The 15,880-nt window shown below is 33.6% G+C and overlaps 1 protein-coding gene and 1 long non-coding RNA gene across 2 annotated transcripts in view; one reads left to right on the top strand and one right to left on the bottom strand.

The window, feature by feature from the left end:
• The window catches only part of LOC145292042 (uncharacterized), a 72,396-nt gene that overhangs the window by 19,256 nt on the left and 37,260 nt on the right, over positions 1 to 15,880 (bottom strand). Inside the window, exon 3 of the mRNA XM_080138067.1 lies at positions 212 to 415. Within this exon, the coding sequence (XP_079994193.1) occupies positions 212 to 415 (204 nt within the window). The remainder of the gene's footprint in view (positions 1 to 211; positions 416 to 15,880) is intronic.
• Positions 6,029 to 15,880, top strand: part of LOC145292043 (uncharacterized) — a 50,698-nt gene continuing 40,846 nt past the window's right edge. The window contains exon 1 of the long non-coding RNA XR_013869538.1: positions 6,029 to 7,852. This is a non-coding gene — a long non-coding RNA (uncharacterized LOC145292043). The remainder of the gene's footprint in view (positions 7,853 to 15,880) is intronic.

Here is a 15,880-nt window from a genome sequence, read left to right as displayed (position 1 = left end):
TGTTTGTTATTAACAACGCTCGGCTTAAACCGATGATTGCCGATTTCGCCCGATCCATGCTTGACGAGAATTTCAGAGAATTCGGGTCAAATTATGCAAGAGTACCAGATTTTTTTAATGTGTTAAAAAAGAAATCAACATTCTCTCTTCTCCCCTCCTGCCACAATTCTAAGTTAGATTTAGTCAAAAAATGATATAAGTAAAAACTTACCACAATTTTTGGAATTTCTACAGTTTCAGGTTTTCCGCACGAATTTGAAGAAAGCATAGCGTTTTCATTTGACTGATGATTCTGAATTTCAGAGACTTGAGATTCAAAGTTATCTTCTGTGGTTATTTTGGCAACAGCTGCTGTCAGGTTAGTATCATTCTGGAGGAACTTTTGCATATATGATGGGAAATTTAACACTGCCTTCTGAAACAAAGGAAAAAGAGAATTTAAAAATATAATTTAAAAAAAACAAAAAACAATGTATTTCAATCAGTATTCTAAGTCACTCACTGTTTCTGATGCAGTTGTTCATGAAGAAGTTGTTGAATATTTATTTGTGAAAGTTGTGTTTGAGAAACTGGACATTTTATTATTTTTTTTTATTTTATTTATTTTTTATTGTATTTTTCTTTCTTTTATTTCAGGACTAGCAGGGTGACCCGACGTTGCTCGGAATTGAATGAGATCAACGAATGTTTCACATTCCCATATTTTTATTGTCATCGAAATCAGTGAAATCACCTACTTTTCAATGAAATCGATCGACTGCTTGCTCTAATTGGGGACCCATCGCGATGCACTGGGAGGAAGCCTCACATGACTCTCACAATGACTTAGTTAACAATACATTGCAGTCTACATTGCACTGTAGAGAAGTAACTGTTGATTCTATAAAATTATTTTTCTATATAATAGCTTGAATTAAAGTTTAAAATGAAAACGTCAAGTATCATATTTTAATTGGTCTCTAAACAGAAACATTCATTTGGAACGTGGCCCTGTCATATCAAAGAACATACTGTTGATTTTATATGCCTGTCCTTACTGCTTGTGCGGTGATAATGGCTTGGATTTAAGTTTAAAATGAAAACGTCAAGTATCATGGTGCAATTTTGCTTTCAACAGAAACATTCATTTCGAACACACCTCTGTCATATCAAAGAACCTACTGTTGATTTTATATGTTGAGCCTTTCGGCTTGTGTGATAATAAAACTTCTCAGATGCACTTGTGATGTTAGGCTGTGTAAGGTAAAAATCGCTTGTTCCTTCTTTCATCGAATTATTTCAATTATCAATTATCGATACTTATTAAAAACATTCCAATACAAAACTTATCTAAGAACACTGCCAGGGTCATAAAGTTCAATCGTGTAAATTTCATAAAAAATCGGTCCAGCCGTTTTCGAGTCCATAGGAAACGAACTCACACACACACACACACACACACACACACATACACACACACACACACACACACAAAGAAGAAGAAGAAGAAGAAGAAGAAGAAGAAAAGAAGAGATAATTTCTAGTTGAGAACCATTGTGGTGTATTTTAATGCGGAATTGTGGGAAGAGGAGATTGTTGCAAATAAAAAATGAACAGGTTTTTTTGTCAACCAACACGGAGAATAGATATTAAACAAACGTTACTTTCCGAATGTCTCCCATGATGCATAGAATTGTTGAAATAGAATATTGTATTCAAGCCGGGGCAATTTTAGCTAGATATGGGAATTGGAATATAATATTAAAACTAGGTATCCAAATAATAAAAAAGTAAAAGATCTCGATTATAAAACAAATCCTGAGTTTTAACTATTTAGATAGATAGATAGAGAGAGAGGGGGGAGGGGGGAATTAACTGAAACCATCAAAATATGCCTGAATGTGAGAATGGGTCAATCAAAGTTACTATGGCTAGATGAGGCTACAGAACCGACCCAACTATCTGCGAGTGTGAATAGGAGAATCATACGTTGCAATATTGCCTTGATTGTTCTCTACTTCCCAACCTTTGCAGCTTGAAAGATCTAGCATAATGCAATGGAGAAAATTGCCGTATGATCACTAAGGCCATGACAACAGCATATTCTTTTCATTGTTTTGACTCTCGAGTCTGCATCCGTTGATATCTTATATGCTTTTATATAGAGCGATGTGGTTCTCAGTTGATTAACTGTGTCTAACTGTATCAGATATATACTCGAGAGTCAAAAGAATGAAAAGAATATGCTGTTGTCATAGCCCTAATGATCATATACTTCAAAGACACACAAAGATCAAAATACCTCATGAGATTTTGAACAATGAAACCTAAATTGTTCATATCTCTCTCATCACACTGGACATATATTTTTCTAATAGAGAAATATATTTTTATACAGCATAATCTCGTTGACATGTCAGTTCTTGTTAGATCACTGGCATTAAGTGATGTTGTGTCTGGTCAGTACCAGATGGGTAACCATGTGGGAATACCAAAGGTAGTATGTCATCTCTCCTGACCAGAATATACATACAGCAGGGGAGGGGCGCTTGTTAAGTTGATATTCCCTAGAAACTTCCTCCTTAAGAAGAAGCTGGCTCAATCCTCAAAGGGCAAACACAATACCAGGTATTATCGACTGTATTATTAATAATATATTTTTGGGACAAATTATCTAATCAAGTTAAAAGTAATATTTGTATAGAAATTTTTAAGAATGAAATGGATTACTTTAAAAACGATGTTAAACGGACATTTATGGGGTCGATCTGATTAAATGCTTTATAGAATTTTATCCGTATTATTATATATTTTCTGAGATTCTAAGTATTGGTATATACCAATGTGTATGCATTTATATCTATTACGAATGGAGAATTGGTATCTGTCAGAAGCTGAAAATATACAATTACTTCTAATGGAGATTTGGTATCTCTCTGAAGTCGAAACTACACTATCACTATCTTTCAATGCTCAATTCATAGGTGGAGATAGGATAGTATCTGTTTTGCTGTTATGAAACCATCCTTCCATATCTCCTTCTTTTTGGGCGGGTAGTGTAATATCTGTTTCGTGGTCATGATACCATCCTCCCGAGGAATATGTTATTCTTTTTTAGAAGGGTGAGGGCAGTGTAGTATTTTGTCTGTTGTCATGACACCATCCTTCGAGGCATTACTTTCTTCTTTGAAGTATATATATATATATATTTAATTATTCAAGATTAATATTATTCAGAGGTGAAACATCCAATGAGCTTAACGACGTTCATACAAAAGTGCTCAATACTAAAGTAGTGCAGGATATACTTTTTATTCATTTTTACATAAAAATTTAGGTATCACTACGCATTCACGAGTATGTTTCAGTCAACTAATTATAAATAACTAGAGACTTCATCAAGCAATGTCGTTTTTACAAAAGTCAATTCTTTAACCTATATATATATATATATATATATATATATATATATATATATATATATATATATATATATATATATAAATGCAAATTTCGGGACTATTTCTCACACTAACATTAAATGTAAAACGCCCTGTTTCAAGTTAATTCAACTTAACACAACAGTTTGTTTTAATTGTCTTGTTTTATAGCATATCAACTTTTTAGGATATAAAATTTTGAAAAAATTTCTTAAATCTTCAAATATTTATTCTTATTTTTGGTTTGGTTGCTTTGTAGAGAAAAATTGTTGCCTGTATTTTTGACTTTTACGAATATGATTGAGTTTTGCAAAGGAAAAGGAGAAAAACAATAACATGAATGTTTGGTGCTAATATCTTCAGACATCCTAATATAGTATCACCATATTACACAATACAGGTACGATCTGTTTCATATATTGCTAATGTCAGTTACAAGGGTAACTAATTTGCATATTGGTTTCGAAAAAGGACATTTTATTAATTAACTATTATTTGTTATTGTTTTTTAATTCAATGATTGTTTTGTTTTAATGTAACAAATAGAAATGTTTCACAATATTGTCTTATGTTCTGTTTATGTTTAGTATTTGTATTCAAATGTTTTTTTCTTTAGAAGGACCGACTTGATTTTCAACAAATCGTGATGTATTTCTAAATTGCGAGTGTAAAGGAAAATTGACTTCTCCTCTCTTTTCCTTTCTTTACGGTCACATTTAAAAGATGTATCTAATTACCAAGATGTTAATGTTTGTCTATCTGCATTGTGCGTATATATATATATATATATATATATATATATATATATATATATATATATATATATATATATATAAATATATCTGTATAGTGTATGTATATATATACACTATACAGATATATGTATATGTATATATATATATATATATACACACAATACAGATATATGTATATATATATAAACACAAAACACATATATATATGTATAGATATATACACACAATACATATATATATATATATATATATATATAAATATGTATATATATACACAATGCATATATATATAAATAAGTATATATATATATATATATATACAATACACACACACACACATATATATATATAGTATTGAGCACTTTCTTCAGATTTTTATTAATTACCATTTCTAATATATATATATATATATATATATATATATATATATATTCCGCAATCGTGAAATATATACGTATGTAGACAACATTTAAATATTCATATCTATATATATAGTTAAATGCTGTCTACATAGTATATATTTCATGAATGCAAGATCACCAGTGTAGATATAACTGTTCCAACCTTTCGCACAATTCAAACATAGAATCATACTTAACTAAAATCTCAATTCACATATACATACCCAAGCAAAACATAAAATTTCTGAATTTTTTTAGATGAGAATTGATAATTGTTGTGAATACGAATATCCGTTAGAAAAAAGGTATTGAGAACAAAACAAAATATACAGAGAACAAGAGTTGTAGTATTTAATGCCAATATGACATACTATAAAGTATACACACACCACAAGAATCAGTATATCTCAGACTATTTATACAGTTTGGAATAGTTCATATCTTGTGCATGGGTGAGTAGACACAACAATAATTTATATTATTTGAATTGTTCAAGCTACTATTCTCATCTTGAGTATTATTCTCACAATGTTTCATGTATTCTTAGTATCGCCTGCATTCATACTAGAATTGGCCACGATGATCTGTAGCATAATAGGTAAAGTACTGAGTAAAATTTCAGTTTTGAGTGATACTCTTCTGGAGTTGAAGATTCAATCCTCAATGTGGGCGATACTAAAAATACAATTGTGACTTACTGAAGGCTTCTACTCAATCATGGCCGAAGGAACGAGAACATGTTAGCCTGTGGATTAAATAAACGGTTTCTTTCGAAATTCCTTGCAGATTCTCAAGTTCAACAGAAAAATTCGTGAGTGTGACAAGATACACCTGAAGAAGGTTGGAGGTTACATCGGCTGAAATGTTGTGAGAAAAACACTCAAGATGAGAACAGTAGTCTGAATAATTCAAATAATCCAAACAATCCAAAACATATAACTTTACATACAATAATAGCTATACCCACACGCACATACAGACATATACATGCATTCGTATACACATGGATCTATAGATACCAGCAGCTACAATGATCCCCAACTACACAGGGTAGTAGAACTGAAGTGTTAATTCTACTCAATAATAAAAACAATGAATTCATTTATTTGTAAATACTCTGTAGATTAACACTCGTGGCAACATTTTGCAGCTGCGCATACTCACAGTTTAGAACAAACAATGACCCTAACCCACGCCAAGACATTTCTAATCTTTTTATGTAAACACTTTTTTTTTTTTTTACTATATCAGTGTTTTCATTTACTAACAATAAACTTGGATTTTATTTACTTAACATGAAATGAAGGATTTATTTGTCACCGTTTAAATTGCCCCAGAGTGTGAACCATGATGTACTCAGAGAGAGAAAGAGGAGTGATTGATATGAGGTGGGGGGGGGGCAACAACAGAGAGAACGGAGTGGGTAGAGATTATTACAGAGGCAGATGGAATTTTTATTGTTCAGGATATTCAACGATTCAAGGTCAACATTCTGTTGATCTTGTTCACCTGGAGTAGATTTGACATTACAAAAGACAGGCGTATCAGCTGTTAGAAAAAAACTGTTCAATTCAATTTTCATTGTTGAATATACACAGGAGAACATCTTTAATAACATATAGGTTAGCAAAAAACAATTAATCTAGAATAAAAACTAGATGCGATATCTGGAACGATTCAGTCATACACACATACATATAGTAACACAAACTCCGGCTGGCACCACACAAGACTGTCATAAAGGGTTAAGGAGGATGGAAACACAGAGGATGATGAGCACTGGCTAGTATTGGAAAGATTCAGAGAGTACTGGAATCTTGAAAAGGCTTATTGCCACTCAAATTTCAGAGAAGACCAATGATCGATGCCAGTGAGAAAACAATGGTAAACGACTGTTGCAATAACACAAAGTGATTTGCAACGGTTATCAAAACAGGCAGAGAGAGCTGAAAATCTGGGGAGACTTGTTGTCACTCAGACTATGAGGAGTCTCCTTGTTATCGCCAGTGAGCAATCACCATTGATGACTTGTCTGAAAGCTCCTAGTGAGTAAATAACAATAAATCCAAGTTTACCAAAACGTGAATAGAGGAAAATGAAACATAGGATAATCAGATTGAAGAGAAATACAGTAATTCTGGGGCAATATATAAAGAAGGCGAATAGAACACAACAGAGATAATTGAAAGACATGAAAGAGGAAATTGAAAACAGTCTTTAAAAAATGGTAAATTAGAAAGCACAATGCCACGTTGGAATACATGCATTCTGGTTGTAACACATTTATGGGTGTATATGTAACACTAACACTCAACCTAAAACGATTTATGCACGAAACAGATTGGATGATTAAAGGAAGAACCAAATTAATTAAAAAAAAAAAAACGACAGCAAGACGGGAAGAATCACATGCAACTATAGACCAATAACCTACCTACTAACCATAAGTAAAATTTTAACAATAGAGTTGAGCAAACACCTTCCTTGATATCCATGGATTACTCTCCGAGGAACAGAAACATGTCAGAAAGGAACAAGAATGACACCTTGATCCTGAAGGAGGTAACACATCACTCAATAAATCCCGGATGGCACTATTAATAAAAACAAACCTATACGACTTTTATAAAGTACTAATCTTCAGATGGCTACTTTTCAAAACAATGGAAAAATCTGAATTTCATATATTGATAAAACATTGCTTTCTGATGGGAAAAAAATACTGTTTAAGCAAAGCAGCAGCTTGATAAATATAATTCGAACCCTGCTCCATCAAAAACATTGGTTAAGAAGTGATATGTTGGCTTTAAATGCAGTCGTATAGACACAAATGATGCTGAATGCTTAAATCACCCAAAATTCAGCAGATGTCCTGAAAAAAACATTAAAAAAATTGGCAAACACATTTCGTCCAATAAATTAGAATGTGATTTGGGAGATCAATAACTACATTATAGTTGCGTGAGATAGCAGATGAGTTCAAGATAAAAGACAGCAGTATATTCACCGTTTTGGATAAAGATTTGTCAATGAAAAAATTGTGTTCAAAATGGGCGCCACGTTTGCTCACCATCAAAAACAATAATACATCAATCATTCAGAGCATTGTTCAAAACTATTTCAATGCAACAAAAAAGAGATTCTGCATCAATAAGTGATAATGGATGAAACATGGAACCACCACTTTACTCGAGAGTCAAATCAATGATGAGCTGAGCAGACAGAAGAATGTGAAATCCGACCAAAGCAACAAAAGATACAAGCAACAGCAGTCAAGGTAAGTATTTTTGATGTGCAAGTATTTTGTTCATCACTAACCATTACTAGGTAATATTATGTAGCATTATTGATTTAAAAGGAAAAAATTGTCAAAATTTATAAAAAATGAAGAAGAAAAAACTTTTACCAGGACAATGCATCATGTCATAAGTCGATTGCAATGATGGCAAAACTTATGAATAGCATATTTAATTGCTTCCACACTTACTCTATTTTCTTTATCTGGATGCAAGTGATTACTGGCTGTTTGCAGTCCTCAAAACAAATAGATTTGACTCCAATGAAGAAGGGATATAAAAAACTGGAGTATATTGGAAAGCCAAAGACAAATTGTTCTACAAAAAAGGCATCAAATTGTTAGAGAAGTGTTGGAATCAGTGTATTACCATAGAAGGAGACTAGGTCAATGAATAAGGTCAAATTTTACCTAAAAGTTGTTGCTTTATTAGATAGGCATGGGACTTATTGCATAATGTGTTAAAAAGCAGAAAAATAAGATAGCTGTACCATGGATTGACTACAAGAAATGTTATAACACACACTCTCAAACATGGATGATTGAATTCTTAGGAATGTACAAAATATCTGAACAAAATTATTCACAAATTAATGGGAACATGGAGACTGGAACTGACAGCTAGGTGAGAGGAACTGACTGAGATAAGGATGCAGAGAGACATTTTTCAGGGAGACTTTCTATCGCCACTACGTTTTTCATGGCTATAGAGCCACTTAGCAACATACACATGAGGTGCAATAATACCTCATGTATATGGATAACCAAAAACTATTTTCATAAAAGAAAAAACTAGAAAATCTAATAAATTCAACTAAAATATTTAACTTAACATTCAAATGGAATTTAGAACCTAAAAGTGATGAAAAAGAGAAAATTTGAAACAAGAGTATATAGAACTGCTCAACCAAGAGACAATGAGGGCACTTGGAGAAAATAATGCATCTATATGGAAAAGTGGACAGCATAAAATTAAAAAAGAATACCTAAGAACAAAAAAGCTTCTTGAAACCAAATTATATGGTAGAAACATAATAAAAGATTAATAATAAATACCTAGTCGACAGCATCCTTAGTAAGATACTCCAGACAAAAGAAGAACTCAAGCAACAAGACCAAAGAACGCTCATGAAAACTCATGAACGTGCAAAATACATTGCATTTAAAGGACAACATCGAAAGACTCTATGTAAAAGGGAAGAGTAAAGAAGATAGTATAGAAAACTGTATAGATGAAACAATTAAAGAACTGGAAAATTCATAACTTAAAATACAGAACAATGATTTATCGCTGCAAAAAGGACTGCTTAAATAAAAAGCAGTAAATAAATGGAAATAAAAAGGTAAAAAAAAAGAAACAATGAAAAAACAGCTTCATGGATGACTAAAGTATGGACAGGACTGCAAAAGGATAATTTCAATGGAGAAATCGAATTGCTATTCACAGGTGTGATGGGTATACACGGAAGCGATCAAGAATTGTGTGTCAGGGTTTTAGTCGGACTCACAGTGAAAATAAGTTCGTCCAAGGGCTATAATAAAACGACGCTGGAGTCATTCAGTGAGTAATTGCTGAAGTTGGTCTAGTAATGTGTTGAGTTGTATCAACGGAATTGTTCGCATCATGTCAGGTTGCGTCAATGGGGCTGTTCGGGATTGTATCGAGTCATGTCAACAGAGTTGTTTGAGAACATATCGGACCGTGTCAACAAAGTTGCACGGGATTGTGTGAGGTCATATTAATGGAGTTGTTCGGGATCATGTCAGGTCATGTCAATAGCATTGTTTGGGACCGTGCCTGATCGTGTTGACAGAGGTGTTTGGTACTGTGTCAGGTCATATCAAAAGTATTGTTTACGTTGATTTGATAGTTATTTCTGTTATACTGCCACGTGAGACAGCAATATTTTTTGTTTCTTTCTTTTGAGTTGATTTCATCTCTTTTCTCTTGTGAAGCAACAACAGGCATACAAACAAAGCAATCAGAATGAACTACACAAAATTAAGAGATAAAACTCAAGAAATTCAGAGAATTCTATAAATAAGAACTTAATGGTTCCGAATGGTATTAGAATATCAAGTGAGATGCAATCATGATTAAAAAAGTTAAGTATACTAGAATTCTAAAGAAACTTACTGTCACTCCAATTCCATTTTTTTTATTGGTGTGAGATCACCAATAATGACTCATGTGAGAATTCTTATTGTGTGAGAAATAATAATTCTAGAGAAAGCCACTGTTGTTAACAATGGAAAATCATATGGTAAAAGCTGGTCTGATATTGGATTTATTGTTGCATTCAAAGGAAAACCTATACAAATAAAATGCAATTTCTGTCTGAGGCATACAAATGACTAGTGTAATGAATTATGTTGCATATTTTGGAATCAAATATGCCGAGTTCAAATCCTATCAGATCTATTATGGCCATTTTTTTTTTAAAGTTACTAATAAGTCTCCACTTATACTCAAGGATAAGTTTAAATGAGATGGATATATTATCAGTTGAATGATGAAGAATATTATTAAAGGATTGAAAATGATGAATCTAGCGAACATTTGATTATTTGGTCCATTCCATACATCGTTTGTGGTCTTCTCATAATATTCTTCATTATTCAACTGACAATCTATCACTTCCAATCTCATTCTCAAGTATCTTTTAGTTTTAATAAGTGGAATGAACGTGATGACATAGTAGGAGAGGTTCTAGTATTCAAAGTCAACTCCGAGCATAGTGAAAATGCACTGATATGAAAACAGTTTTGCACAAGATGTAATATCTGTGGCAGTACAGATTAGGGATCTTATTTTGTGCAATACATTAGGTATTATTTGTTCACATTCAGATTTTCATAGTTTCTTAGATGGTAAGTCAAGAGTAATGTTGCTCTGGATGTTGACATTGTAATGCTACTAGTTTCTCACTCCTAGACAAGGTTCAAAAGAGAGTCACTAACCTGATAGATCCTGAACTGTCATCCAAGCTTCAGTCTCTGTCATATCGACGAAATATAGCATCCCTCTGCCTGTTCTACAAGTACTTTAACGGTGAATGTTCTGACGAACTGCAAGTACTTGTACCCCCTCTACGTAAATGCCCTCAACAAACCTGACAAGCAGTAAAATCCTACCCCTTCACAGTTGAGATCTCTAGATGTAAGAGAGCCTTCTACTCCGGTAGTTTCTTCCCTAGGACCACTAGACTTTGGAATTCCCTTCCGAGTTCCTGCTTCCCCAACTATACTGACATGCAGAAGCTCAAGTGTAACGTGAACTGACATCTTGCTGCCCAACTCCCCACATAGTGCCCCTGTAGCTTGTGTCCCTAATAGTAGCCCCCTACATCAAAGTTGCAATGTGCCTTGTTTGGGGTGAAAATGTAAAAAACAAAATAGTCACATTGTCCATTCTCTCATGAATAATAAGGAATTGTTTGGTTCGTTGCAATAGAATGTCAGATACTCTTTTAGTGTCTTCTATCCTGACTATCATCAATGGGCCTGAGGTGATTTCGTTAAGATCTAATAAACTCAAACTTTTTGCCAAGAATTTTGCATCAAAATCAATCCTGCAGTAACAGGGCCACCTACCTCCCAAATTTCTTCCCAAAACCAAAAATAATCTGAGCGATATTCACATATCTGTCCAAACTTATCAAGAACTTGGAATAGAGAAATTGTCAATCACCTCAGCAAAAATAACCTACTCAGTGACAAGCATTAAGGTTTCCATCGGCGATATTAACAACTGATGTACTGACTGTAATTTCACAAAGGATCAGTGATTTTTTTTGACATATCAAAGGCATTTGATAGGATATGGCATAAAGGTCTATTTCACAAGAATTCCAGCTATGGAATATCTGGAAATGTCTTCTCAACCAATTTTTTTTATCTCCAATAGATTTATACAAGCGGTCGTTGATGGGCAAAAATCTGAAGCTCAAAGTATCAATGCTAGCATGCCTCAAGGATCAATTCTGAGCCCAACTCTCTTCCTCATCTTCATCATTGATCTCCCAAATCACATTCTAAGTTCATTCGTCGACATATATGCAGATGACATTACCATTTATGGCAACACTTTAAAGGCCAACAATAACCAAAATCTGCCTGAGTCTCTCTCCTTTGAACCTGAGCATATGGTGCAATGAGATAAAAAATGGCGGTAAATTTTAATGCATCCAAAAACTAAGCGTTTATCTTTTCACCCTAAATGTTTTGATCCCCACTTGATATGAATGACTCTCGTCTAAAAGAGGTTCCCTATTTTGACAAACTTCTGAGTCTTACCTTAATTCATGATCTGAAATAGAAGATACATCAAATCTGTTGCCAAGGTTGCTGGAAAAATGGTTGCGTCAGTTCTAAATCCTGACGCAATCCTCTGCCTGTATAAGAGCCAAATATGTCTTGAAATCAAGGACTGTTGCCACATCTAGGCAGGAGCTGCTTAGTGCACTCTTTCTTGTCTTGACAAAGTCCAAAACCAGCTTCAAAACCTAGTAGGTGATGTTCTTTTCTCTTTCCTGCAACCTCTTTCTCACAGAAGAGACATTGCGAGTCTGTCTTCGCTCTATCATTATTTTCATGGCAAGTGCTCGTCTGAGCTCAATCTATGCCCCCCCCTGTAAAACTTTCACAAAAAACACTCTTCTAGCTACCATGACCATCAGATTTATGTACTTAAATCTAAATGCAAATTCTATGAACACAGCATCTTTCCTAGAATTGCCCGCCTGTGGAACTCTGTTCGACTGGCTTGCTTTCCAGTTGATTACAACATAGTCGTCTTCAAGTCCAATTTAAACGTTTTTGTTGAGCCATCTTCCCTAAATAATCCATTTTCTATCCCATTTCCACCGTTATTAATATGCTGCTGTCTAAGTGTCTGCCATACACTCATTAACACTAATCCTCAAGTGACCTTCAGGCCTTGATAAGTGGTGACTCCCATGTAAAAAAAAAAATGTTCCTTCAATAATAGATTAGTAAAAATAATTCTATACTGTTCTCAGTGGATTTCAAAATTTCTATTAAAATTAGACTATCGACTGAAAGAATTCCTCTAAACCTGGTGGCATAAATGACATTTAATGACTTCAAAGAAGCAATTTGAGAAATAATTGCTGAATTTTATTGGTTAACCAATATTGTTTGCAGTAGAAACTGATCTTTCTGACACCGCCATTGCAGCTACTCTGAGTCAAACAGATCATTCGATTGTCTCTTTTCTCACACTCTAACTCCCACAGATTGCAAACATGCATTTCTTGAAAAGTCGGTCAGTGTTATAACAGCAGCAGTAAAAAACACAGAACCCATCACTTCAAAAGTGTCACAAACCAACAGGTTGCCAACTATATATTCAACTCAAAAAGACTGAGAAAAATTCAAAACTATGGTGGAGGATGGAATTGGGATGCTGTGAGTAAAGTATCATTTATTAACGTGAAAAAAATAATATCGTGGATGTTACACTATCAAGAATGCATTTTTCAGCTGTTATCAACAAGGAAAAATTATCAAAGCTCTAGAAGTGTCTTTACATTTAGAAATCGCTATACTGGCTCATTATGTTAGAAAATAGAATCTTTGTTATTCTGTTTCATTTCATCATAAGTATTATTCTCACAAAGTTTTGACTAATGTAACTTACGACCTTCTTCAGGTGCATCTTTCTAAACATTGGAATCTGTATGTATTAGATTGTTCTTGTCCCATGAGCCACGAGTTGATTAATGTTATTCTTATTTATTATTGTTAATCAATGGCTTTATCCATTATATTCTGCTGGCCTGCTTTCCAGCTAACTATGGTCGTCTTCAAGTCCAATGTAAACAAGTTCTTGTTTAGCCACCCCTTAAATAATTAAATTATACCTATTTCCATCACTAGCATTCACTATGCTGTGGTCTCAGTGGCCACCTTAGACTCATTAACCTTGAATGGCTTTGAATATGACACCCTTGTGAAAAAAAAAGATAAATAAATAAAGTAAATAAACGAGTATCTGATATAATTAGATATTGCAACTACTCAAACAATACCTTAAAACCCACGAAGAAATGGAGAATATAATGTTAACATCTGGAGCAACATTACACTTAACTTACCATCTAAAAACTATGGAAATCTGAATCTACTGCTTTCTCAACTGTACTGATATACAGAAGTTCATGTGTAATGTGAACAAACATCTTTCTACTCATCTCCCTTCATAATGCCCCGCAAATTGTCCCCGATAGTACTTCAAAGTGGCACTTGCCTTGTTTGGGGTGAAGATTAAAAAAAAAATTTAAGCAAATAATACCCAATGCATTACACTAAATCAGAACCCTAATTTGTACTGCCACAAATGTTACACTTCCTGTGAGACTGTTTTCATATCATTCATTAACTCTCCATAGTTATATAATGGGGCCCTATGTTAGCAGACAAGCAGTTTTAGCTAGTATATAGATTTAGAAACGGACTCCATGTTCGTTTGAGATATTATTAATTTCAAACCTGTCGCAAACACAACCGCAAATGGCTGGTGTTGACAAAGGAAAGGTTTATGTGGTTACGTTAAAAAGTTAACAAGTGCTGACAAATGCAGTAGGGCCCCAGTTTGTGAGAACGAGAGTTGACGATATCATGTTTGTCTCGAAGTTAGATTAGGGAAGAGAGTTGTTAGTTTGTTCCTGAATAATGTACGTTACTTGTAAACATATTATAATGAACATTATCTGGTTACTGAAAATCTATGTGTTCAAATGCCAATATAAGTTTAACGAAAATATAAAGATTTCATATGCCATAACGTGAACGAAGAAAACTTTTAACGAAGGTTTAAACATTATGTATGAACACCAACGGTATATTACAATACAATGATCTGTAATACATCAGCTTCATGGCAGTCATTATGATCCTTTAGTTTATGAAGTTGATCTACTTCAAGCAGATCCTCAATATATCTACATAGAATAATGCAGATATATGAGGGGGGGGTGAAGGGTGAATATTTCTGATACAAAATTTGGCCTCAATTGTGCCATAAGATGGAATATTAACTGATTCATGTAGAGAGATCAATTTTGAATGTTCTGACTTCGTTCAAGTCTGATTCAGAGATTGCTGATCATCAAATCTTATGACGTTTATCGCCACAACGATAGTCCAATATCTGACTTTTTATTATTAACTGAGTTTTCTGCTTTACATGCTAGAAGAATGCAGTAAATGTCTTGTAATTTTCTTGGCTTCGCTAATACAGTAATTAGTATAACCGCGATTGATCCTCTATGAATAGAAGACTAGCAACTAGACCCTGGATTTACTTTTGGCAACCCCATAACTCTCACTTCCCTTATTTTGTCCCTTAATCTTCACATTCCATGAGCGATGCTTCTGATAAAATGAGAAGAATTGCTGTTTTTTGGCTCGAAATCTATTCATATAACATTTATTGTTGGCTGTTTTTGACTTTGAAGTGTTTCTTTATTTAGCTCCTAACATCAAGTGGATTCATGCTTTGTTAGAAGCGATTTCATTTTTTTTTAAGTAGACGACATACAATAAACCAACACCTCATTATAGTGTATGCAAAGGTAAGTATGTACTTTGAACATCATATGATGACGTTCAAAAGTGAAGAACTATCGGCTCAGATGAACGACAGTTTTACAGTTATTTTTACAGCAGATTTAGTTTGCTATACTTACTGTCTCCATCGTAGCTGCATTTTCTAGACACATTTGGTATTTTTGCATTGAAGTTTAGCAATTTATAGGATATTCTCGACTGGAGCTAAAGATTCCCACTAAAGCTGAACAAATGTGTGAAAGAATAAAAGGGATAAATATAAAAATGTATTGTTTGTGACGAACTGATTTCTAGGTCAAAATCCGACGCAATAATAAGAGAAAGAATGAACTAAGTTTGACATTGAATCATCAGAGAAAATCAAGATTGATCCCGGTCGCTATAAAATACCTGAATTATTTTAATCTTTGTCGCTTG

The sequence above is a fragment of the Euprymna scolopes genome, chromosome 13 (genome assembly GCF_053919585.1).
Source record: "Euprymna scolopes isolate OS-2025 chromosome 13, ASM5391958v1, whole genome shotgun sequence".
Taxonomy (NCBI): domain Eukaryota; kingdom Metazoa; phylum Mollusca; class Cephalopoda; order Sepiida; family Sepiolidae; genus Euprymna; species Euprymna scolopes.
Note: the sequence above shows the minus strand (reverse complement) of the source record. Positions and strands in the feature narration are given on the sequence as shown.